Genomic DNA, 22,635 nt, shown 5'->3' on the forward strand with positions numbered 1-22,635 from the left:
AGGTCTCACTCTGGTGCCCAAGCTGGAGTGCAGTGGCAGGATCATAGCATGCTGCAACTTCAAACTCTCGGGCTCAAGTGATCCTCCTGCCTCAGTCTCCCAAGTAACTAAGAGTACAGGTGTGTGCCACCACACCTGGCCATGGGGCAAGCCTATTTGTAAGACAATACATTTTTATAAAACGAATAGCTGATCTGACCTTCAAAACAATCAGGTGAGACAGGAAAAGCAGATGATTATATCTCCCATTTATTTATGTGAAATTTGAGGCTCATAGATTGGGACTATTATGACACTCATAGAGTGTTGGTATTTCCAAGATGATAGCTGTCTCTTCATTTTAGCAAACTCATCATATCTTAGACTCTCAGTTTCTTCATTTTTCAAGTAACTGGGTTGGCTAAGGAGACTATCAAGGTGTCTTTGATCCCTCCAACGCTCTGTGATGATTTCTACATCTTTGTTCTTTTCTGTAATCTTAGACACCACCGGTGCTGACATATGCACAGGCCATATGGACAGATCAATGTCAAATAGAGTGAATGAATAACTACACTCGTCTCTCAAATCCTACTGACTTGAAAGACTCCTCTCTAGTATCAGTTTCTCTGAAAAGCTTTTTAGTGCTTCTTCAACCCACACTTCTCTCTGTTCCTTATATCTTTACTGCATTTAGAATCTAATCAGTTTTGAATTTAAATATTTTAAAGTTGTTGCTTTTGTACCTTGTTTCTCTTTCTCACCAGCGTGCACTTTTTATAAGGCCAGGATCACTTATGAATTGATCTCAGAACTAGGCACAGATGAATTGTGGGTAAATAGGTTAGTCTAGGTTGTGCTGCAGTAACACATTAGCATAACAAAGTTTACGTTTTGTGTGCATTAGACATCTTATAGGTGAGCAGAGGACTCTGCTCTGTATATTTCAGGGACTTGGGTTGATAGTGGTTCCATCATGTTACTGCCATGTTATCCAGAATATATGGCTTCCTTAATTCCTACAGCAGGGAACAAGAGGTTCTGCGAAGGACCACACTCATTATCTTTCCCATTGCCCCCTGTTCAGAATGAGTCCCATGGCCATACCTGTTAGTGCTATGGATGGAATTATGCCTCCCATCCCCAAATTCCTATGTCGAAGCCCCAAACCCCAATGTGACTGTATTTGGAGACAGAGCCTAAAAGGAGATAACTAAGGTTAAGTGAGATCATAAGGGCAGGGCCCTGATGTGATAGGACCGGTGAGCTTGACCTCTCTGTTGCTTTCCCCACACACTTGCACAAAGAAGAGTTCATGTGAGCACACAGCCAGATGGCAGCCACCCGCGAGCTAGGAGGAGGGGCCTCACCAAAAATCCACCATGTTGGTACCATAATCTTGGGTTTCCAGCCTCCAAAACCGTGAGGAAATTAAAAAAAAAAAAAATCTATGATTTAAACCACCCAGTCTATGGTATTTTGTTATGGCAATCCAACAGATAGTTTTGGAGCTGGGAAATGTAGGGAAACAAGTGGCTCTTTGGGGAACAATGGATGTTTCTGCCAGAAGAGTCAGGGCAGTGGGCAAGACAGACATGGTTCCCTGCACCCAGGGATCTAAATGAACCTGTTAGTGTTATTTGTGGCTTTCAGTTTTTCTACATGACTTGCAACCAAACCACAGGTAATTATTAGTTTTGAGTTCTGTGTACTTGGAAGAGACACAGAAAAGACGGAAAGCTTAACCAAATGAGGCATGCATTATAATTTCACATAGTGCTATGAGGCCTAAAATGGTTTTGGTTCCTTTCATTATCTCTATATAGACATAAAGCTTAATATAGAAGATTTATCTCAATATGGTTGCAGAAATAAGCGCTGGAGGCCAGGCGTGGTGGCTCACGCCTGTAATCCCAGCACTTTGGGAGGCCAAGGCAGTCAGGAGATCGAGACCATCCTGGCTAACATGGTGAAACCCCGTCTCTACTAAAAATACAAAAAATTAGCCGGGTGTGGTGGTGAGCACCTGTAGTCCCAGGTACTCAGGAGGCTGAGGCAGGAGAATGGCATGAACTTGAGAGGTGGAGCTTGCAGCGAGCCGAGATCGCGCCACTGCACTCCAGCCTGGGCGACAGAGCGAGACTCCGTCTCAAAAAAAAAAAAAAAAAAGAAAAAAGAAAAGAAAGAAAGAAAGAAAGAAAGAAAGAAGATTGGAGAAGATAGGCATTTATGGTCATGATTTTTGGGGGTATTCAGGTTGCTATGTCGTAATAATCATGCCTGTATGCACGTCTTTATTTTCTCTCTCAACATGAGTCTTTCTTTTTAGACACTTTCCTGGTAATCAAAGTTAAAATAAATCTGATCTACTCCCCATCTAGTACTAGGGTTTATGATGTGATTTGTGTTGTTTCGCCCCAAGGAAAGGCTAACAGGAATTATGGTGTCAGAATAGAATCATGACAATACTGTACTTAAATTTTCTTTTTGCAACTTAAGAGCAAAACACACATATCACAGCCTGGAAGAAGACTTGACTGTTGAAATGTTCAAATCATTGTAGAGGCGGATAAAATAGGCAGCTCAGATTTTATCTTTTCTTTAGAAAAGATGTCAAGTAGAATCATAAGTTTCATGCTTAAGAGATTTTTCTTTTTTCCCTTCATATGTTACTTTAAAAACCATTTTTGCCTTAGTGTAACTTTAAAAATACCGTTTCATAAACTGAAGTAGTTGTCTGGAATTCCTTGAAGCCCATGGTTTGGCTTCAGCAGGTTTTAAACAAATACACTGTCAGAAATCGATGTGGATACATTTCCAGCAGTTAATGCTCTAGTCACAGTAGATACTTTGTAAAATCAATAGCCTGAAATATCAGAGGATTATAGTTGTATCAGATCCCCCAAATGCCTAACATTGTTTTAATTACTCTAATAAAAGAAAGCTAAGTGGACTTAAAAAAAAAAGAAAGAAAAAATCCTTGCCTATAAAGAATGTTCTGCTCAAGCCAAAGCAAATTTTTTTTACAAGTTCTCTTAGAAAATCTGGAAGTATTTATGCATTTTCCTCTTCTTATGAGACAATGCCTGTTACCCAGCCAGTTCTGCATCGTACACTGCTCTTTGTGACAGCGACCCTTAGAACAAGTTGATCAAATATGTTGCTCTAGTTGCATTAGCGATAGGGGTTAGAGATTTAGAACTTTTTACTTTTCGATGCATAGAAATAAGCGTATTTAATGATCTAGTGCTGGCATACTAAAGAGTGTTCATGAGGCTTTCTAGTTTAATTTGGAGCCATAGTTGATTCAGGGGCTAGAAGAACACCATTTTGCTCAGAACATTGTCAGGAGTCACTTTTCCGGAGTGGAGATGTGTTTATATCATAGTGAAAAGACAGTTTAACAGGAGCGAAGAAGAGGAAAGACGAAGTTTGGATTATTCCAACCTGTTACATACAGTCAGTACTTTTCCTGTAGGGGACTTCATTCTGATTCTTATGAAAAGAAGTTCAAGATTTCAAAAAAAAAAAAAAAAAATAGGATTAACATTCCTCACCCAGATTCATAGTATTGATGGTGTAGCTTTTGTTTACTAGAATACCCCAAGGCTTTGTGCCAGAATGTTAGAGTAATGTGCTTCCGAATGTGGATGTAGGTGAGGATGGCACCTGCATGGGTGGAATAATTTATGGGACATACCTGTGCAGTGTGGGTTGATGGATTATAATGTGACTTTATAATGGTCACAGCCCAGTACACCCAAGATCTGCATTTCCATGACCATCTGGAATCATTTCTGAGATCTTGCCTATTGATAATTATTGATAATTATAGCTACCCAATATAATCTAGAATCGAGCCATTTAAGAGCCGTAACTGTTTTCAGGAAGGTTAGAGCTGCCCTTTGTGTATACAGGTTAGTAGGAAAGGGCTGGCGTGAGGTAGGGTAAGGAAAAGGCAGCCTGTTCTTACGGTTATCCTTGATTAGGTGACCCAGGTCAGGGTATGAGGATACAACCAGGCAGCTGTGGCAGCATGGAATCTAATGTATCAACCTGGCAGGCAGGGGGCACCTGAGGAACACTGACTTTCATAGGATTGCCCTGCCACAGGCAACCTTGCCACCATAGCTCCTTGGCTGCCTTCAGCCCTGCCCTGGAGCTTTCATAAGTCTGTCCTTACAATTTTATGGGTGATGCCGCTCACATCCAGAGAGGTAAATCAGTTTGCAGTTGAGTTTGTGGGAGGTGGGGAGTAAAACTGAAGCTTTTTAGTGTCTAGTCTTGCTCTGTCTCCCAGGCTGGAGTGCAGTGGTGCGATCCTGGCTCACTGCAGGCTCTGCCTCCCAGGCTCAAGTAATTCTCCTGCCTCAGCCTCCCAAGTAGCTGGGATTACAGGCACCTGCCACCAAGCTTGGCTATTTTTTGTGTGTTTTTAGTGAAGACTGGGTTTAACCACATTGGCCAGGCTGGTTTCGAACTCTTGACCTCAAGTGACCCACCTACCTTGGCCTCCCAAAGCGCTGGGATTACAGGTGTGAACCACCGTGCCCGGCCAGTCTTTCTACTATTGCACGCTGGCTCTTAGGCCATTTCTTCTAGGGATGGAGGATTCACAAGAAACCATTGCTATCTCATCCTGAAAGGACAGCTATATTCTCTGGGACCTGACTTAGTTAGAGAGTCGCATGCTGTGTGGTATTTTGTGATTGGGCCATGGATCCTTGAGGGGAAGGAGCACAGTGAGCTCCACTGCTGTTGCTTCATGGTCTTGGTTCTCTGGCACCAAAACATGGCACCATGACAAGTAGGATCATGATGTCCCCAAAGCGAAATCATCTGCCGCTTGAACATCAATATTTACAAGTTGAATTATTGGAATTCAGTGATACCATGTTGTACTTCTTGAGCAGAATTAAAATGAAATCCATTTAATGACATGCTCTCCACAGCATTAATTCACTGAGTATTTCTTTACTAGCCAGAGCGCTTTTGAGAAAACCTAAATATTTTTAGTAAGATCTTAAGAATATCTTTTTGTTTTATTTCTATATCTAACTTCCATGTTTATTTTGTACATCTCTTGTCTGTACGCTGAATCTGGGACATTGTATATTGAATAACTACTAGATGAATTGCTCTTTTGTTAAATAAGCCCAGGTTTTTAAAGGAGGAGCCTGGGGGAAGAGATCTAATACTGATCGAGAGCCCAGTGGGGTTTGGCCATATGGCTGTCTCATATAGAGTCCGTTTCACATGTGTTGTCTCAGTCCACTCAAGAGCTCCACGAAAAATGGATGTCTCGAGTTCCATTTTATAGAGGATGAAATAGGCAGAGAGACGTTGAGAGTTTTGCCTCTAGTCATGGAGGTGGTAATTGGTAAAGTGAGGATGTGAATGTTTTTCTGTTTTCAAAAACTGCCCTCTTGCCATTTACCCAGTTATGGGTCATCCTTACACTGCTTTTCACTGAGTTCAAGGGGAATGTGGCTGTGCAGAGAAGTCCGCTTCCTGTTCATAATGTGCTAATGCTGCAAGGCAAGTAGATATCTGGGAGTTTGCTTTGTGTTCAGAAATCTTTTTACTGTGGCTGGACAGCATTTGTTGAGGTAAGAGATTATTCATACTGAACGTAACTCCTTTCTGCTGTTTGTTTGAGAAGAAGTACAGTCAGTGGGCCTCTAATCATCTAATTTCAAATTTTTGTCCTCTCATTATTACTGATCATGTTTATCTGCAATATAATTTCTTCCTTTTCCTCCCTGTGAATGATATACTTTATCTTGGTAATTCTTTTTTACATTTCAGGGGAAGTACTAGATATAGAACACTTTACCTTTATGAAAACACTTCTGTCTTTCTCCTTTTCCTCCTCTTCGTTCTCATCAGTCTTTCTGTACTTACCATTGTTTCAAAGATGCTAATTATTTAATTGGAAGCAATACAGACTTTTTTGCTTTGAGGAGAGGAACTATGATGCTTCTTTTCCCCTGTTTCCTGGTTGATTTTTATATCGAACTATACATCTAATCTCAAATTTGGAAAACCCTCCATGGTTTAGCTCCACATCTTCTCTGACTCTGCACACCCACTCTTTGTTCCTTCGTATTGACGTGCCTTCCCCTGTCTTAACCCTCCTCTGTTGCCACTGGCTCTTCTCCCAGCTGGTGGTTGGTCTTATGCTTAGCTAGAGCCATTCCATCTCTTTGGAATCTCTCTCCCCAGTAGAGCCATTGAGTCACTTCCTTGTTTCAGTTCTTGCCTAAACACAGTACTACTTACTCTTGCAAGAGTTACAACGAATCAGACTTCTGTTTTATTTCATGTTTTCCCTCGGTGCAATCTCTACGAGTATTTTTTGAAACCTGTATCACTTCAACATTTTGAGTTTTATTTGCCCCTTTGGCCCTGAAAGATTTCTTTACTCGAACTTAAAATATATATATTTTTTCTCTAATTTATTTTTCTTTATTTTATTCAAAGGTAAGTGTATTCACAAAATAATGTTTTAAATATAGAATAATATATAGTGAAAATTAAAACCCTTCTCCTAACAGCTACCCATCAAGTAACCACTGTGAAATATATTATTCAAAACATTTTTATATATGTATCATCTTTTCTTCAAATTTTTATTTTATTTTATTTTTTAATTTTTAATTTTTTTATTATACTTTAAGTTCTAGGGTGCATGTGCACAACGTGCAGCTTTGTTACATATGTATACTTGTGCCATGTTGGTGTGCTGCACCCATCAACTCGTCATTTACATCAGGTATAACTCCCAATGCCATCCCTCCCCCCTCCCCACTCCCCATAATAGGCCCCAGTGTGTGATGTTCCCCTTCCAGAGTCCAAGTGATCTCATTGTTCAATTCCCACCTATGAGTGAGAACATGTGGTGTTTGGTTTTCTGTTCTTGCGATAGTTTGCTGAGAATGATGGTTTCCAGCTGCATCCATGTCCCTACAAAGGACATGAACTCATCCTTTTTTATGACTGCGTAGTATTCCATGGTGTATATGTGCCACATTTTCTTAATCCATTCTGTCACTGATAGACATTTGGGTTGATTCCAAGTCTTTGCTATTGTGAATAGTGCCGCAATAAACATACATGTGCGTGTGTCTTTATAGCAGCATGATTTATAATCCTTTGGGTATATACCCAGTAATGGGATGGCTGGGACATATGGTATTTCTAGTTCTAGATCCTTGAGGAATCGCCATACTGTTTTCCACAGTGGTTGAACCAGTTTACAATCCCACCAACAGTGTAAAAATGTTCCTATTTCTCCACATCCTCTCCAGCACTTGTTGTTTCTTGACTTTTTAATGATTGCCATTCTAACTGGTGTGAGATGGTATCTCGTTGTGGTTTTGATTTGCATTTCTCTGATGGCCAGTGATGATGAGCACTTTTTCATGTGCCTGTTGGCTGTATGCATGTCTTCTTTTGAGAAATGTCTATTCATATCCTTTGCCCACTTTTTGATGGGGTTGTTTTTTTCTCGTAAATTTGTTTGAGTTCTTTGTAGGTTCTGGATATTAGCCCTTTGTCAGATGAGTAGATTGCAAAAATTTTCTCCCATTCTGTAGGTTGCCTGTTCACTCTGATGGTAGTTTCTTTTGCTGTGCAGAAGCTCTTTAATTTAATTAGATCCCATTTGTCAATTTTGGCTTTTGTTGCCGTTGCTTTTGGTGTTTTAGACATGAAGTCCTTGCCCATGCCTATATCCTGAATGGTATTACCTTGGTTTTCTTCTAGGGTTTTTCTGGTTTTAGGTCTAACATTTAAGTCTCTAATCCATCTTGAATTAATTTTCATATAAGGAGTAAGGTAAGGACCCAGTTTCAGCTTTCTACCTGTGGCTAGCCAATTTTCCCAGCACCATTTATTAAATAGGGAATCCTTTCCCCATTTCTTGTTTTTGTCAGATTTGTCAAAGATCAGATGGCTATAGATGTGTGGTATTATTTCTGAGGGCTCTGTTCTGTTCCATTGGTCTATATCTCTGTTTTGGTACCAGTACCATGCTGTTTTGGTTTCTGTAGCCTTGTAGTGCAGTTTGAAGTCAGGTAGCGTGATGCCTCCAGCTTTGTTCTTTTGACTTAGGATTGTCTTGGCAATGTCGGCTCTTTTTTGGTTCCGTATGAACTTTAAAGCAGTTTTTTCCAATTCTGTGAAGAAACTCATTGGTAGCTTAATGGGGATGGCATTGAATCTATAGCTGGGGTAGTATGGCGATTTTCACAATATTGATTCTTCCTATCCATGAGCATGGAATGTTCTTCCATTTGTTTGTGTCCTCTTTTATTTCACTGAGCAATAGTTTGTTGTTTTCCTTGAAGAGGTCCTTTACATCCCTTGTAAGTTGGATTCCTAGATATTTTATTCTCTTTGAAGCAATTGTGAATGGAAGTTCATTCATGATTTGGCTCTCTGTTTGTGTGTTACTGGTGTATAAGAATGCTTGTGATTTTTGCACATTGATTTTGTATCCTGAGACTTTGCTGAAGTTCCTTATCAGCTTAAGGAGATTTTGGGCTGAGATGATGGAGTTTTCTAAATATACAATCATGTCATCTGCAAACAGGGACAATTTGACTTCTTCTTTTCCTAACTGAATACCCCTTATTTCTTTCTCTTGCTTGATTGCCCTAGCCAGAACTTCCAACACTATGTTGAATAGGAGTGGTGAGAGAGGGCATCCCTGTCTTGTGCCAGTTTTCAAAGGGAATGCTTCCAGTTTTTGCCCATTCAGTAAACATGGAAAGGAACAACTGGTACCAGCCATTGCAAAAACATGCCAAAATGTAAAGACCATCGATGCTAGGAAGAAACTGCATCAACTAACAAGCAAAATAACCAGCTAATATCACAATGACAGGATGAAGTTCACACATAGAAATATTAACCTTAAATGTAAATGGACTAAATGGTCCAATTAAAAGACACAGACTGGCAAATTGGATAAAGAGTCAAGATCCATCAGTTTGCTGTATTCAGGAGACCCATCTCACATGCAGAGACACATATAGGCTCAAAATAAGGGGATGGAGGAAGATCTACCAAGCAAATGGAGAACAAAAAAAAGCAGGGGTTGCAATCCTAGTCTCTGATAAAACAGACTTTAAACCATCAAAGATCAAGAGAGACAAAGAAGGCCATTACATAATGGTAAAGGGATCAATTCAACAGGAAGAGCTAACTATCCTAAATATATATGCGCCCAATACAGGAGCACCCAGATTCATAAAGCAAGTCCTTAGAGACTTACAAAGAGACTTAGACTCCCATACAATAGTAATGGGAGACTTCAACACCCCACTGTCAACATTAGACAGATCAACGAGACAGAAAGTTAACAAGGATATCCAGGAATTGAACTCAACTCTGCACCAAGCAGACCTAATAGACATCTACAGAACTCTCCACCCCAAATCAACAGAATATACATTCTTCTCAGAACCACATCGCACTTATTCGAAAATTGATCACATAGTTGGAAGTAAAGCACTCCTGAGCAAATGTAAAGGAACAGAAATTATAACAAACTGTCTCTCAGACCACAGTGCAATCAAACTAGAACTCAGGACTAAGAAACTCAATCAAAACCACTCAACTACATGGAAACTGAACAACCTACTCCTAAATGACTACTGGGTACATAACGAAATGAAGGCAGAAATAAAGATGTTCTTTGAAACCAATGAGAACAAAGATACAACATACCAGAATCTCTGGGACACATTTAAAGCAGTGTGTAGAGGGAAATTTATAGCACTAAATGCCCACAAGAGAAAGCAGGAAAGATCTAAAATTGACACCCTAACATCACAATTAAAAGAACTAGAGAAGCAAGAGCAAACACATTCAAAAGCTAGCAGAAGGCAAGAAATAACTAAGATCAGAGCAGAACTGAAGGAGATAGAGACACAAAAAAACCCTCCAAAAAATCAATGAATCCAGGAGCTGGTTTTTTGAAAAGATCAACCAAATTGATAGACTGCTAGCAAGACTAATAAAGAAGAAAAGAGAGAAGAATCAAATAGACGCAATAAAAAATGATAAAGGGGATATCACCACTGATCCCACAGAAATACAAACTACCATCAGAGAATACTACAAACACCTCTACGCGAATAAACTAGAAAACTTAAAAGAAATGGATAATTTCCTGGACACTTACACTCTCCCAAGACTAAACCAGGAAGAAGTTGAATTCCTGAATAGACCAATAGCAGGCTCTGAAATTGAGGCAATAATTAATAGCCTACCAACCAAAAAAAGTCCAGGACCAGACGGATTCACAGCCGAATTCTACCGGAGGTACAAGGAGGAGCTGGTACCATTCCTTCTGAAACTATGCCAATCAATAGAAAAAGAGGGAATCCTCCCTAACTCATTTTATGAGGCCAACATCATCCTGATACCAAAGCCTGGCAGAGGCACAACAAAAAAAGAGAATTTTAGACCAATATCCCTAATGAACATCGATGCAAAAATCATCAATAAAATACTGGCAAACCAAATCCAGCAGCACATCAAAAAGCTTATCCGCCATGATCAAGTGGGCTTCATCCCTGGGATGCAAGGCTGGTTCAACATACACAAATCAATAAACATAATCCAGCATATAAACAGAACCAAAGACAAAAACCACATGATTATCTCAATAGATGCAGAAAAGGCCTTTGACAAAATTCAACAGCCCTTCATGCTAACAACTCTCAATGAATTCGGTATCGATGGAACGTATCTCAAAATCATAAGAGCTATTTATGAGAAACCCACAGCCAATATCAAACTTAAAATGTTTTATACTTCATTGTATAATAGTCCTTCATAGCATAATAAAATGAGTTATATACATGTAATGAAGACAATTCATAGGAGTATTTCAGTTTATCATTTTTTAGTGTTTTAAATAGTAAGATTAAGTAATGGGTTCCTGACATGTGGCTGTCTTTATGGAGTGGCCCTTTTAATAGATAAATATCTGAACACTTTTAATAAATGTGTCCTGGCAGTTTATCAAATGGCCAGTACTTTAATGCTGGTTGTAGGTTTTACCCACACCAGACACCAGTTGAGGGAGGATGATTGGAGCCTGGATCCAGCCCGTGCTCTGCTCATCAAACTCTATGTCCTGGTGCGGGTCACATCCTAGTGCTGCCCTTTTCTAATCCCCACACAGGGGTTGATGGAGTCCCAGTATCTGTGATTGGATAATCCCACAATCCTTGGGGTTAGGATTACTGACTCAGAGGTTGGATGATCTGCTGAACTTCTCACTGCTAGTAAGAAATATCCGGGATTTCAATCCAAGTCTGATGATTCCAGTCCAGCACTCTTTTCTTACCACTACTGCTGGATTCTCCTTCCCCAGGACTCTGCACAGTGCAGCAAACACTCTTTGAATGAGGGTACATTGCAGGTACTATAGGTACCAGCAATTGTAATACCTGAAAATTAAATCTTCTAAAACCTTGTGAAACCATACTCCACCATCTATCACAATGTCTTCAAATCATCATTCAGCTCTGAAGCAACTCCAGTGGTGACTTTTTAACTGACAAAAATTGCAAGCCTTGATTACCAAATGATAAGTTTTGAACTATCTTTCCTCTCGCATTGATAGGGAGATGTAAAAGTGACTGTGATCACAGCCCAACTTTGAATATTAGGGAAGTGCTACAGTATTACCTCAAAAATGAGATTAAAGTCTGAAGGTATGTGTTCCCAATCAGGCCAAGATTTAGATTGCATACATTACCCTACAATCTGTAATTTTTGACACCTGGCTTCAAAATTAAAAGTTTTTTTCACTGTTGCTTATAATAATTTTGTGTTGTAAATGCAGTAACATGGATATTTGTGGAATAATTGTAATGATTCTTGAATAGCCTTACCATCTGAATCACAGGGTTCATACAGATGTGCACGTAAGAAGGGTTGAAAAGTTATTTTCATGCACTCAATGTTCCAGGAATCATGACCAGTGTACTGGTGAATCAGGGCTGGGAGTAGCTTTGTTTGTTTTTCTTTCTTTTGCCTTATTTGTATAAGTCCTGAAGTTAGAGGCCCAGGCAGCATGAGCAACTCTAGAGATGTGGAAATGAGGGAGGAGGAGATAAGACAAAAGGAGGTGGTTAGGAGGCCATCTGCTCAGACGCAGTCCTATTATAGATGTGAGAGCAACAGAAACACTTGAGTTCTGCTGTGGTGTGTAGTAACTTGTATTTCCTAGATGGGATAATGTAACCCATCAGTATGTAGTGACCACAGAACCTTAGACCTTGCAAAAGTTGTAAAGGTCATCTGCTTCAAATCCTGGGCATCCCTGAGAGATGGTTTTCCATGGTCAGTTCCTAGTGAAGTCAGCATCTTCCACTGTTAAGGAGCATTAACTGTTGAAAGGATCTTCTACTTAATGAGGTTGAATCCACTCTTTCTATGATTTGTAGCCTTTAGTCCTGCCAATACAAGTTAAGCATCCCAAATCCAACAGTCTGAAATCCAAAAGGCTCCAGAATCCAAAATGTTTTGAGCACCAACATAACACTCCAAGGAAATGCTCGTTGGAACAATTTAGATTTTGCACTTGTGGATTTGGGAGGCTCAACTTGTAAGTATTTGCAAATATTCTAAAACCTGAAAATAACTGAAATCTAAAATACTTCTAGTCCCAAGCATTTTGGATCAGAGATCCTCAACCTGGACCTTTATCATACAACAGGCTTCCTCTTGCTCAGGGTATCTGAACACTGCTGTCGTGTCTGCACCTAGTCTCACCATTCCTCCTTTCCTCGGTTGATCCTCACAGGACTTGGTTGCCAGAACTTTCATTTCTCTGCTTGCAGTGCTTCAGCTAGGTCATGCATGGGCGGAATCCTGGGACAGCTGTGTAGGGTTGTAGTGTCTGTTAATCTGCAGCCCAAGGTTGTGTGAGCTTTTTGAGGCACTGTAGCCTGTTTGACCCGATAGGATTTTTGTTTTGGACTTGACTTAGCTAAATATCGGGTTGTAAATTTAGCGCATTTCTCCAGGATTGCTTATTTGTAAGACACATCCTGAAATGATGAAGTTTTCCGTGTGAAGGTAGTGAATAATTCACAAAGGAGGAATTCCATGTGTGTTTTTAACTTGTAAAATATCACCTCAATCTGCGCGTAAAAATATAGTTAGCGTGAGCCTATATCCACGTGATTACTCTCACCAAAGAGCAGAACCTAGCAGTCATAGACAAGGATTTTCTGAATGCTGATCTCATCCTATTCCATGTGATTCTCTTCCATGTGGCCTTTTGGTGTGGGAGAAAGAAGATCTTTCCTCTACCTTCTTTTCTTCTAGGCATGTCTTACATCCAGGTGAGACCCTGTGGTGTTCAGTGATCTCTTGGGTGAGAACTCTGAGTATGGCCACAAAGATCTCTCAGATGAAGTTTCTGGCTGCACATCGATGCCTCTTCATAGTTAAATAACTGAAAGGCATATGGAGAACTTTCAGTCTTGTTTTAACTGTGACTTCATCTCTTGTAGCTTATTCTTATACTGTGCAGACCCAGTTTCAAGACACACACAGTGTTGTGGTACCACTTACACTACCATTTATTTAATCAATTTGGATGGCTTATGCTGCTCTTGGCCGTGGACCTGCAAAAACAAAGCCATGGGATAAAGCGGCCTGAATCATGTAATGAAAACCTTGTACCTTTCTGGAGGCCCGGTTGAGAAAAAATGATTTATTTTTGCCCTACCCAATAAAACATTCTAGGAATCCAAGGTGAAAATTGGATTTTAACTGCCTCTAACATTTTGAGCATATAAAATCAGCAAGTGTTGAGTGTTTTGCTTGATTAGGAGACGAACCTAAAGAGTCCAGTACAAGAATGATCTGTATATGATGTGAACTGGTGTCTTACATCAATTTTATAAAACTGGAAATAAACCCTAAGCACGCTTTGGCAGCCAGGTTGCAACAGTGGGGACCTCTGTGTTTTTACAGAATCATTTTGTTCCCAGTCTTAGGCCTGGTCATTGTTGCCCTTTCCTCCCTTCAGTCCTTCATATTTCAGGGTTACATGTTTTGTGATTAAGCTCAAGGAGTATGGAAACTACCTGATTCCAGCCCTAAGTATGTGCCTGTCTTCTCTCAGGTTCCCGTTTGTTCTCACGTTGGATGTGTCTCTCCCTCTTCCTCTCCCCACTCTGCGTGTACATGCGGATGCATGTTTGTTTCGCTGTCTCTGGGACTACCTACCCACCTACCACTTTATCATATTTCCTTTGGTCCAGTCTTCCCCCATGTCTGAGACTATTCATCTGTGGCCCCACCGCTGTTCCAGCCTCGGGGACTTTCCCTCACTGCACGTGGTTAAACACTTCGCTGAGAGCCCTGTCTTCAAACAGACTTCTCCGAGTCAGTGCGTTGGTATCTGGCACACAACGTCCCTCGCTGTTTATCCAGTTGTGATGTTTTATGAGAGAATTTCCTTATTTCAAGGAATGCGTGTCACGTGTCTACAGGAGTTACTGCCCCGGTTTCAAGAGATGTGATGGTCTTGGGCTTTACTGACTTACACTAGGGCTTTTTTCAGTGCCTTCCCCAGAATTACGTGTTTTTTCAAGTTCATCTAAAAGAAAAAAGCAATTGTTTTGGTATGCCTACTTTTGCTTAACTCAAAATGTCTTCAACACCAGCTTTATTAGGGAAATTCATTTTGTCTCAGGGTCATTTCTTATGGAGTCTGGTACTTTCGAGAGGGCAATTGGACTAACCTGTTTGACTGACAGGACCATTTACAATCTACTCCACTCACACACCTTCTACTCCCTGGGGAATCTGACAAACATTAGGGGCTTCAAATGGGACATCTGGAGTAGGGAGCTTTTATCTATAATAATAATAATAATAATAATAATGATAATGGTAATGATACCTGACACATGTAAGTGGTCAGCTATAATGTTCAGCATTGCACGTGCCTTTTTTCTTTCATGTTTCATGACCCTGTGAGAAAGATACTACAATGCAATCTATGTTATGGGTAGGAAAATGTCTAAGATAATGCGTGTAAGAAGTCCTACAGTCAGAATTCATACTCAGGCCTCTCTAACTCCTGAGTCACATTTTTAATCACTATCATATACTGCTGTTGGAGAGCACACAGCATCCTGTTGAAATCATTAAAAATAATGAAACCTTAGAACATCAAAGCTATGATGTAACTAAAACTTAGCTGGGCCTTCTGTGGTTTGGTCTTGTTTTACAATTTGGATATGTAGTCACTTAGAGCCTTAATCAGAATGCTGCATGCTTGGACCTGGCGGGAAAGAAACGCTGTCCCTGGAGGCCTGCCAGGTGACTGGTGTCTACTACCTGCTGTCCTTCTGAGGGCCACCACCTGCCTGGACCTTCTGTCACCACACACTGCTCACTAGCCTGAGGTATGGATGCTAAACTTCCATTGGTTTTCTTGGTTTTTTTTTTTTTTTTTTTTTTTTTTTGAGACGGAGTCTCTCTGTCGCCAGGCTGGCATGCAGTGGTGCGATCTTGGCTCACTGCAATCTCTGCCTCCTGGGTTCAAGTGATTCCCCTGCCTCAGCCTTTTGAGTAGCTGGGACTAGAGGCATGTACCACCATGCCCGGCTAATTTTTTGTATTTTAGTAGAGACGGGGTTTTACCATGTCAGCCAGGATGATCTCGATCTCCTGACCTCATGATGTGCCCGCCTTGGGCTCCCAAAGTGCTGGGATTACAGGCGTGAGCCACCATGCCTGACCCCTCCATTGGTTTTTATACAGCCATTGCTTGCCTGGATGGCCTACAACTAGCTTGTTCCTTAGTTCCCTAGGTTGTTTGTTCCTTTCTTCATGCAGTGTTTCCTGAGCATTTGCAACATGTACTGTGTACTGGAATATAAACATAAGATACATATGCATTGAACAGAAATGCATCGCAGAGGCAGTAGACTATATAGACAGTGCTGTGGGATAAAAAGGAGGGAGGAACTCACTGGAATTAAGGAGATAGGGGAGGTTTCATAGTGATGGTTCTCAGAGCTATTAATACATGTCAAGGGTTGAATAAAGTCTATTCTGGGAAAGAAAAAAGGAGAGGGTGTTCCAGGGAGACGTGCTCCTTTTGGAAGGACGTGGTTTGTTCAGAAAATAAAGAGCCCTTTGGTATGTCTGCAGGATAGAGGTGGATGGGGACAAGAGATTGCCTCAGGTGGGAATAGGAAGGACCTTATAGATCATTCTGGAGTGTGCAGTTTTCAGACAATGGAGAGTCAGTGAAAAGTTTTCATCAGTAATGTGATCAGATTTGAATCAGATTGGAAAGACAACTCTGGAAACTGTTGGGAGGATTTTTGTAGAGACTGAGGCAGAGGAAGGCAGAATAACCCCTTGGATGCTCTGCGTTTACACAGGAGACAAAAATGTGGGGTGTGTTAGCCTGCACAGCAGGGGTGGAGAGTCAAGTGGTCCTCCCCTCAGGCTGGCCTTTGGATAGGTCCACAGAGCAAGATCTGTTTTCTTAGGCACTTCCTTGCCCCACTGAGGTGGTCTAACTTCAGGCCCCTGCCTCTCAGCTTTTTCTCACTTCCTATGGTTGACCAGGAGTCTTACCTGGTCTTAACACTGGACAACCGTGTTGCACCAGTAGCCTGTAAGTCCTGCTTTTCTGCCTGCTCAAGCCGGTCTTGCTTAAACATGCTGGCACCTTCCTAGCTTGGCTGACCTCCCTGGGTCAGAACACTTGGCTGCCTGGAGCCTTCGTCTTTGCTACAGCTGATTTGGCCCAGCCAGTAATTGTTTCTTCTGTCCTGTCAGTGCCCAGGCCTTGGGGTTACAGGAAGATCAGAAGCCTCTTGTAGGTGGGACCTGTGCCATCTTCTCACGTTTCACACACATGCCATACCCTTAGAGTTCTGTTCCCAGATGATCCACACAAGAGATTTTATTAAAGAGACAGATACAACTAAAATCTAAAAAGCCTATATTGATCTTATACATTATGAGGTTCTTATTAAGAAAAAAAGGCATTGGAAACGTAAGTTTTATAAAGTACTCTGAGCAGTGACAGATTTTCTTAGACTGGAAATACCAAGGTGCAGTCATTTGGAAATGTACTTGTTCATTTTTGTGTTGTATTGATTTCTGTCCAGGTATTTTCTTTGCAAGTTTTACAGTTTTTTTCCTTTCTAATTGTGTCGATAACAAGGGAACTGGTTTATAGTGTGACTGTGAGGTACAGCAGTGCTCTGGGGCTGGGCATCCTGCACTCAATTAACCTTCATATTTCACACCTAATCATTGCAGTGTGGCAAAGCGCTCCCTGGCCTTTCAAAGCAAGAGGACTGCTGTGGAACTGTGGGTACCTCCTGGGGCTTTAACAAATGCCAGAAATGCCCCAAGAAACCATGTAAGTAATGTTTCCTCACTCCTTTGCAGGTCAATGTAGCATATCTGTTTTTTATGATTACTCGTTTAATGATGAGGTAGTATTAGACTTTCAAATAACTCTTACTGAATTCTAGAATGTAGTACTATAATACGCATTTCCAGAAAATTTGCAAGTCTGAAAAAGTTTTCATGTCAATTATTTTGTAATAAGCACAGTTATTAATTATCCTCTTTAGTTGGATTACTTATGGGGGAAAAAAGTCTTAAGCGGTAATGAGCTAAAATGGACTTTTTGTCTCAGGGGAAGAGAAAATAAGATCTCTTTTAAAATGGTGAGTAAATGTTTCAAACCCTATAAAAAGTCAGTGCAGTTGTTATTTCCTAGGTTTAAATTCCTTAAATGAGATTTTTATTAATATCCACAACGTATGTTGTAGTTTTTGCTGTGTTATCGGTTTTCAAATGTCATTAGAAGGAAAGCTGCAATGGAGAAATAGGTTGTTGATTTGTAAAAGAGAAACTTGTAATCACTAGGACACAATTCTTTCCCATTTTTTCTAACACTGCTTTTATGCTGTCACAGACCTCAGCAACATTGATCTGTATTAACACCCCCAGGCTTTGATTTGTTTTTAAAGTATTTTTCAGAACATATTGATCTGAATAAATCAGGTTTACACCTTTTTAATACTCTCTTACCAACAATAATTTGTACCTTTAGTTTCTCAATGTAGTATTAACTCTGGATAACTGATTTCTAATATCCAGAATATATTATTAGAATATAATATTCTAATAACTTTAGTGAAAAGTTCCTCATAATGAATTCTTCATTTACAAAAATAATCCACGTAAATAAGGACATTTTCAGTACTGAGAGAATTTTCCAAGTAGATGTTCTAAGCTGATTTGATGATCATTTGCAATGTGAATTTCCAGGAAGTAGGTTGAGTGTGATGGTTCATCCTCACTGGAAGACCCATTTGCTTAAAATTATTTTGGCAACCTGACCAAAGGGATCGCTATGATACATTTGGTTTGATTTAAAAATTTTAGTGTTTGAAGTTAGGTAGACCTGAGTTCGATTCCCAGCTCTTTCATTTACTATTGAGTCTTGTGGATCATTAAACAGGAATCTATAGCTAAAACGTTGAAAAGGCATTGCCCTCTTTTTTTTTTTCCTTAAACCTGCCTCTTCTTTGTTTACCGTGTCTGTCTGTCTGTAGGGATATTGAGGAGGATGATATGTTTTCCACTGTTAGGTCGAAGGATTAAGGATGAGGGAAGTTAGTTTCATAGAACTTTGTTTTGGGGCTAAGTCTATGTTCTCTAATATTAAATACCTTCCCCATCTTTCTTATTTTTTTTTTCATTTACCCTCTTCTTTGTGTATCTTTTGCTTAGCTGCTTCTCTTCTCTCTCGTGTCTAAACCCCAAAGTAGCAGGGATGTGATAGACATTTAAGGTAAAGCAACTCCTACTGTCCTTTTTTGTTTTTTTAATCCCTCCACTCTTGACCTTTTGTCATTTTTGTCTAGAACTGCGTCATTTTTATCTAAGATGAGTTCATTGATTTCTGTGGTTTGTGAGCTCTATATTTTGATCTTGATAAGGACTTAGTTGAATGTGAACGTGCAAAGTTTGTCACTTTTAACTACATGTTGATGAAAATAAATCCATATGTTGGCTCATTTAATGTATAAAATTGAAGAAACTGCTTTCACTTCAGGGAGGGCAATGTGGACTATGAATGAAGTAAACTATTAACATCTTGACATTTATTCTGTTTGTGCTGTCTTATGTGACTCACTCCCAAGAAACACACTCAGGGTCACATTCTTCCTGTGTCATTTATAAAGTTTTCCTTTCCTTGGTTGGGACTCCTCTCTAAACCATGTTCAGTTTGGAAGGAAGCAGACTTTCCTTGGCTTTCTCCGCTATGGTTTTGTGTTCCACACCTCTTTTTTTTGTTTTTTTTTTTTTTTTCACTCAAACTAGTTCAAACTTTACTTTTCAAGTGGCTTTTATTTAACATTTGAAGTTTTTATTTAGCCACATACAGAACGGCCTTTCGTTGTTGATCGTTTTTTTTGTTTGTTTGTTTTTGTTTTTGCCGTGAAAACTTCATTTTAAATCTGCAAATGATTTCATTAAATAGTTTGTGACCCATTAGAAATGTGCTTAGCATGAACAAGTCACTTGTCCTTTAAAACTTTTGAGAAGAAAATGAACATAAAATCCTAAACTGAGGAGGACTGTAAGAGATTGCCTGGTCTGGCTCTCTGCCTTGAAGTAGATGACGGTTGAAACTTCTAAAACAAGTTAATATCCATCTCTTTTGTCTTTGAGGAATTTGCAGCCAGAGATCCCACAATCTCTGCAGGAAGCGTGCTCCAGTGGTCTATGGGACAAGACAGACGTGAGGCCAAGGAGCTGAATGGGGGAACTCCCACACACCCATATCTGCCCTCTTTTAATTTGCCTTTCCCAGACGCCTCACTGTGATCTCTTTTAGTCATCTGGGGGAATCTGAAGAGAGAGGAAATACAGCAAAGAAAAGAATTGAAGGAGAAGAGGGACACCCCAGTACATATTCACCCTGTTTGTTTAGTGGTGATAGATAAAGCTCATATGGGGAGGCTGAAATAATTTTATGTTTTAATAGAAAATTTCCCTTTTTATTTTCTACTTTCCCCTTTTACTCCTCTTTCAAGTCTTTTTAATGGTCTAATCTTTCATCCCATTTTGATTATAGCTTGTTTTCTGTTGTGTAGTATTCTCTTAATAGAATTCCTTATTGCAGGACATAGCAATGGCATTTGACATTTTGGGAGTGCTTGTCACACTCAGGCCCTGTGGTAGGCATTTTTCATGAATTCTCTCTAAACTGCGGAAGTACTCTTCCTGCTCAGTAGGTGGGAATTACCCTCATTGTATAGAATTTCTGTGTGAAACCCAAGAGGCTTGTTTCCCAAGGTCACAGCTATTGATAGGAAGAGGATTTGAAACCCACTTCTGCCACATCCCAGAACTTTGGCTGCATCCACTATGCCAGGTGGCCTCTCAGGTCTCACTCAAGAGTATCAGAATCTCAGGAAATAGGATTTTGTTGAGAAGTTGGTGATTGCAACATTTGTATTGTTTGCCTATTCTGAGTGCAGCCCTTTTAATTTCCTGACTTCCTCTCATCACCTGCCTATTCTTCTCAGGTTCATAATAGTAAGAATCATCTCATGACTAGGATGTCCGAGCCAGTAATTAGGATGAGTGTATAATTTATTGTCTAAACTGGGACACTTTGGGGAGTAAAGTACTGTTAATTAACTTTGCTGGAATAACAGACATCACCCAGAATGTTCCAGGACATGTAGTAACCCTACCTACAATGGATAAGAAAATCCACACCCTGAAGCACATCACTGGGGAGGAATAGATGCTTTGTGATGGAAATATGTAATCACTAATTAGAAGAAAATGTACAACAATCTCAAGATTGTTTCAGTTAACATAATAAAGATTTACTGATAACTTCTTGGGACTTTATTGCAAAATAAGAAGTATCCTGAAAAATAAGCAGAATGGGAAAGAAATTATGGAGATATACATTGGTATTGGTTTCTTGTATTAATAAATGAATAAGTAAGTCTGCTGATGCCTTAAATGGCTTCAGATGTCGCTTATAATAGTCTAAGATTGTAAGAATGTAAACTAAGTGTATAACAAAGCATCTTCCCTTACAGCTTATCATGGATACAACCAAATGATGGAATGCCTACCAGGTTATAAGCGGGTTAACAACACGTTTTGCCAAGGTAAGACTAACTGAATTCATTGATGTGAACTCAACAGTTGTTTTGGTTTTTAGAAACGTCAGTTGTTTGCCACAGCTTGCTCATTCGCCCAGCCTGTCACAGTGAACCATCTCATGTTCACTCCTTTTGGCTAAGGAAATAGAAGGAAATAAGTTTAAAGTATGGTTATTGGAATTGCTTTATTACCACTGACACTTGCTGCAAGTTTTTAATCTAAAAGAGTTTGGATAGGAGTTTGGATCACATTAGAGAGCACATGTGGTTTCCATGCTAGTCATATCCTTGCATGGGCATGTGCACATATGTGCTTGCATGCACCCACATGTACCTGGCAGTTCTACTTCATTGCCAGTGCATGGTTGGGCAACATAGTTCCCTTTTCTCCTCTCATCGAAATGTTGCTGGTCATCTCAGGAACTAGATATCAGAGTAAACACATTTTGCTTAGGCAAGAAGAAAAGCTATGTAGCTAAGTATGAAATGCCCTGAACACTTTTGCTCAGTTTATGTTGAACAGTACAGCAAAGTTGTACAAGCAGGGGGAAGCTGGGAGATTGTCTGGTCCAGTGTCTACTTTATAAATAAGAAAACTCAAGCCCAGAGAGGTTAAGTGACTTTCTTGTGGCAGCATAGAGCTGAGATTATAACTTGAGTTTACCAAGGCCTAGTTTAGTACCCAATATGATACCATATTTTGTTTTAGTTACTTTATGGGAAGATCAACGCTTCTAATTTCCCTTTACATGTCTAGGATGAAGATGTTATTAGTAACTTGGAAATACGTGTACATTGAAACCGAGAAAGCAGAGAGCCTCCCAGAGTCTAATAGAACCAAAAGCCATGTTGAGAACATGGCACATGTCTTCTGACTTGTGTTCTGAGGCTCTGTATCCTTGACCAGCATATGTATTTAGGATAGAGTAGATTAAGGTCATGTTACAGAGTATAGGTTAACCCCCTATTCAAATGGCTCATGTCAAAGGAATATCTTGATTACCTGAGAATTTTCTCAAGTAAATTGTCTATAGTGCTGCATCTGTGTAACTTTTTTGATGTGTAGAGTCTTTGTTAACATAAAAGACTTTTCTTTAGAAATGCACATATATTCTGTCTTTAAAAGACTTTTTCTTAAAAATATTGTAAGCCCTCATCGTGTGTCACAGAATGTTGAGAAAATTAGAATTAACCACTTAAGGAGAGGCCACCCATGACACATTTTGAGAAACATCTGTAAAACTTAGTAACATGGGAATATTGGATTAATCTATGTAATTTTAGAGTCAGAATTTAAGGTATCATTAAATTAATTAGATGGATGAATGAGTAGGTTAAATTAAATAATGAACAGATTTTAAGATGCATATTTTACAGTATAAACCAAGTTATTGTTTTATAGAATTGGATAAACGTCTATAGCCTTAGCACATTT

At 39.8% G+C, this 22,635-nt stretch overlaps 1 protein-coding gene across 18 annotated transcripts in view; it reads left to right on the top strand.

The window, feature by feature from the left end:
- The window catches only part of LOC105464817 (latent transforming growth factor beta binding protein 1), a 445,139-nt gene that overhangs the window by 247,603 nt on the left and 174,901 nt on the right, over positions 1-22,635 (top strand). For all 18 annotated transcript variants that reach the window (XM_024787691.2, XM_024787692.2, XM_011712889.3 and 15 more), the window contains 2 exons: positions 17,311-17,413; positions 21,135-21,206. In XM_024787691.2, the coding sequence (XP_024643459.2) occupies positions 17,311-17,413; positions 21,135-21,206 (175 nt within the window). The remainder of the gene's footprint in view (positions 1-17,310; positions 17,414-21,134; positions 21,207-22,635) is intronic.

The sequence above is a fragment of the Macaca nemestrina genome, chromosome 13 (genome assembly GCF_043159975.1).
Source record: "Macaca nemestrina isolate mMacNem1 chromosome 13, mMacNem.hap1, whole genome shotgun sequence".
In the NCBI taxonomy this organism is placed as follows: Eukaryota; Metazoa; Chordata; class Mammalia; order Primates; family Cercopithecidae; genus Macaca; species Macaca nemestrina.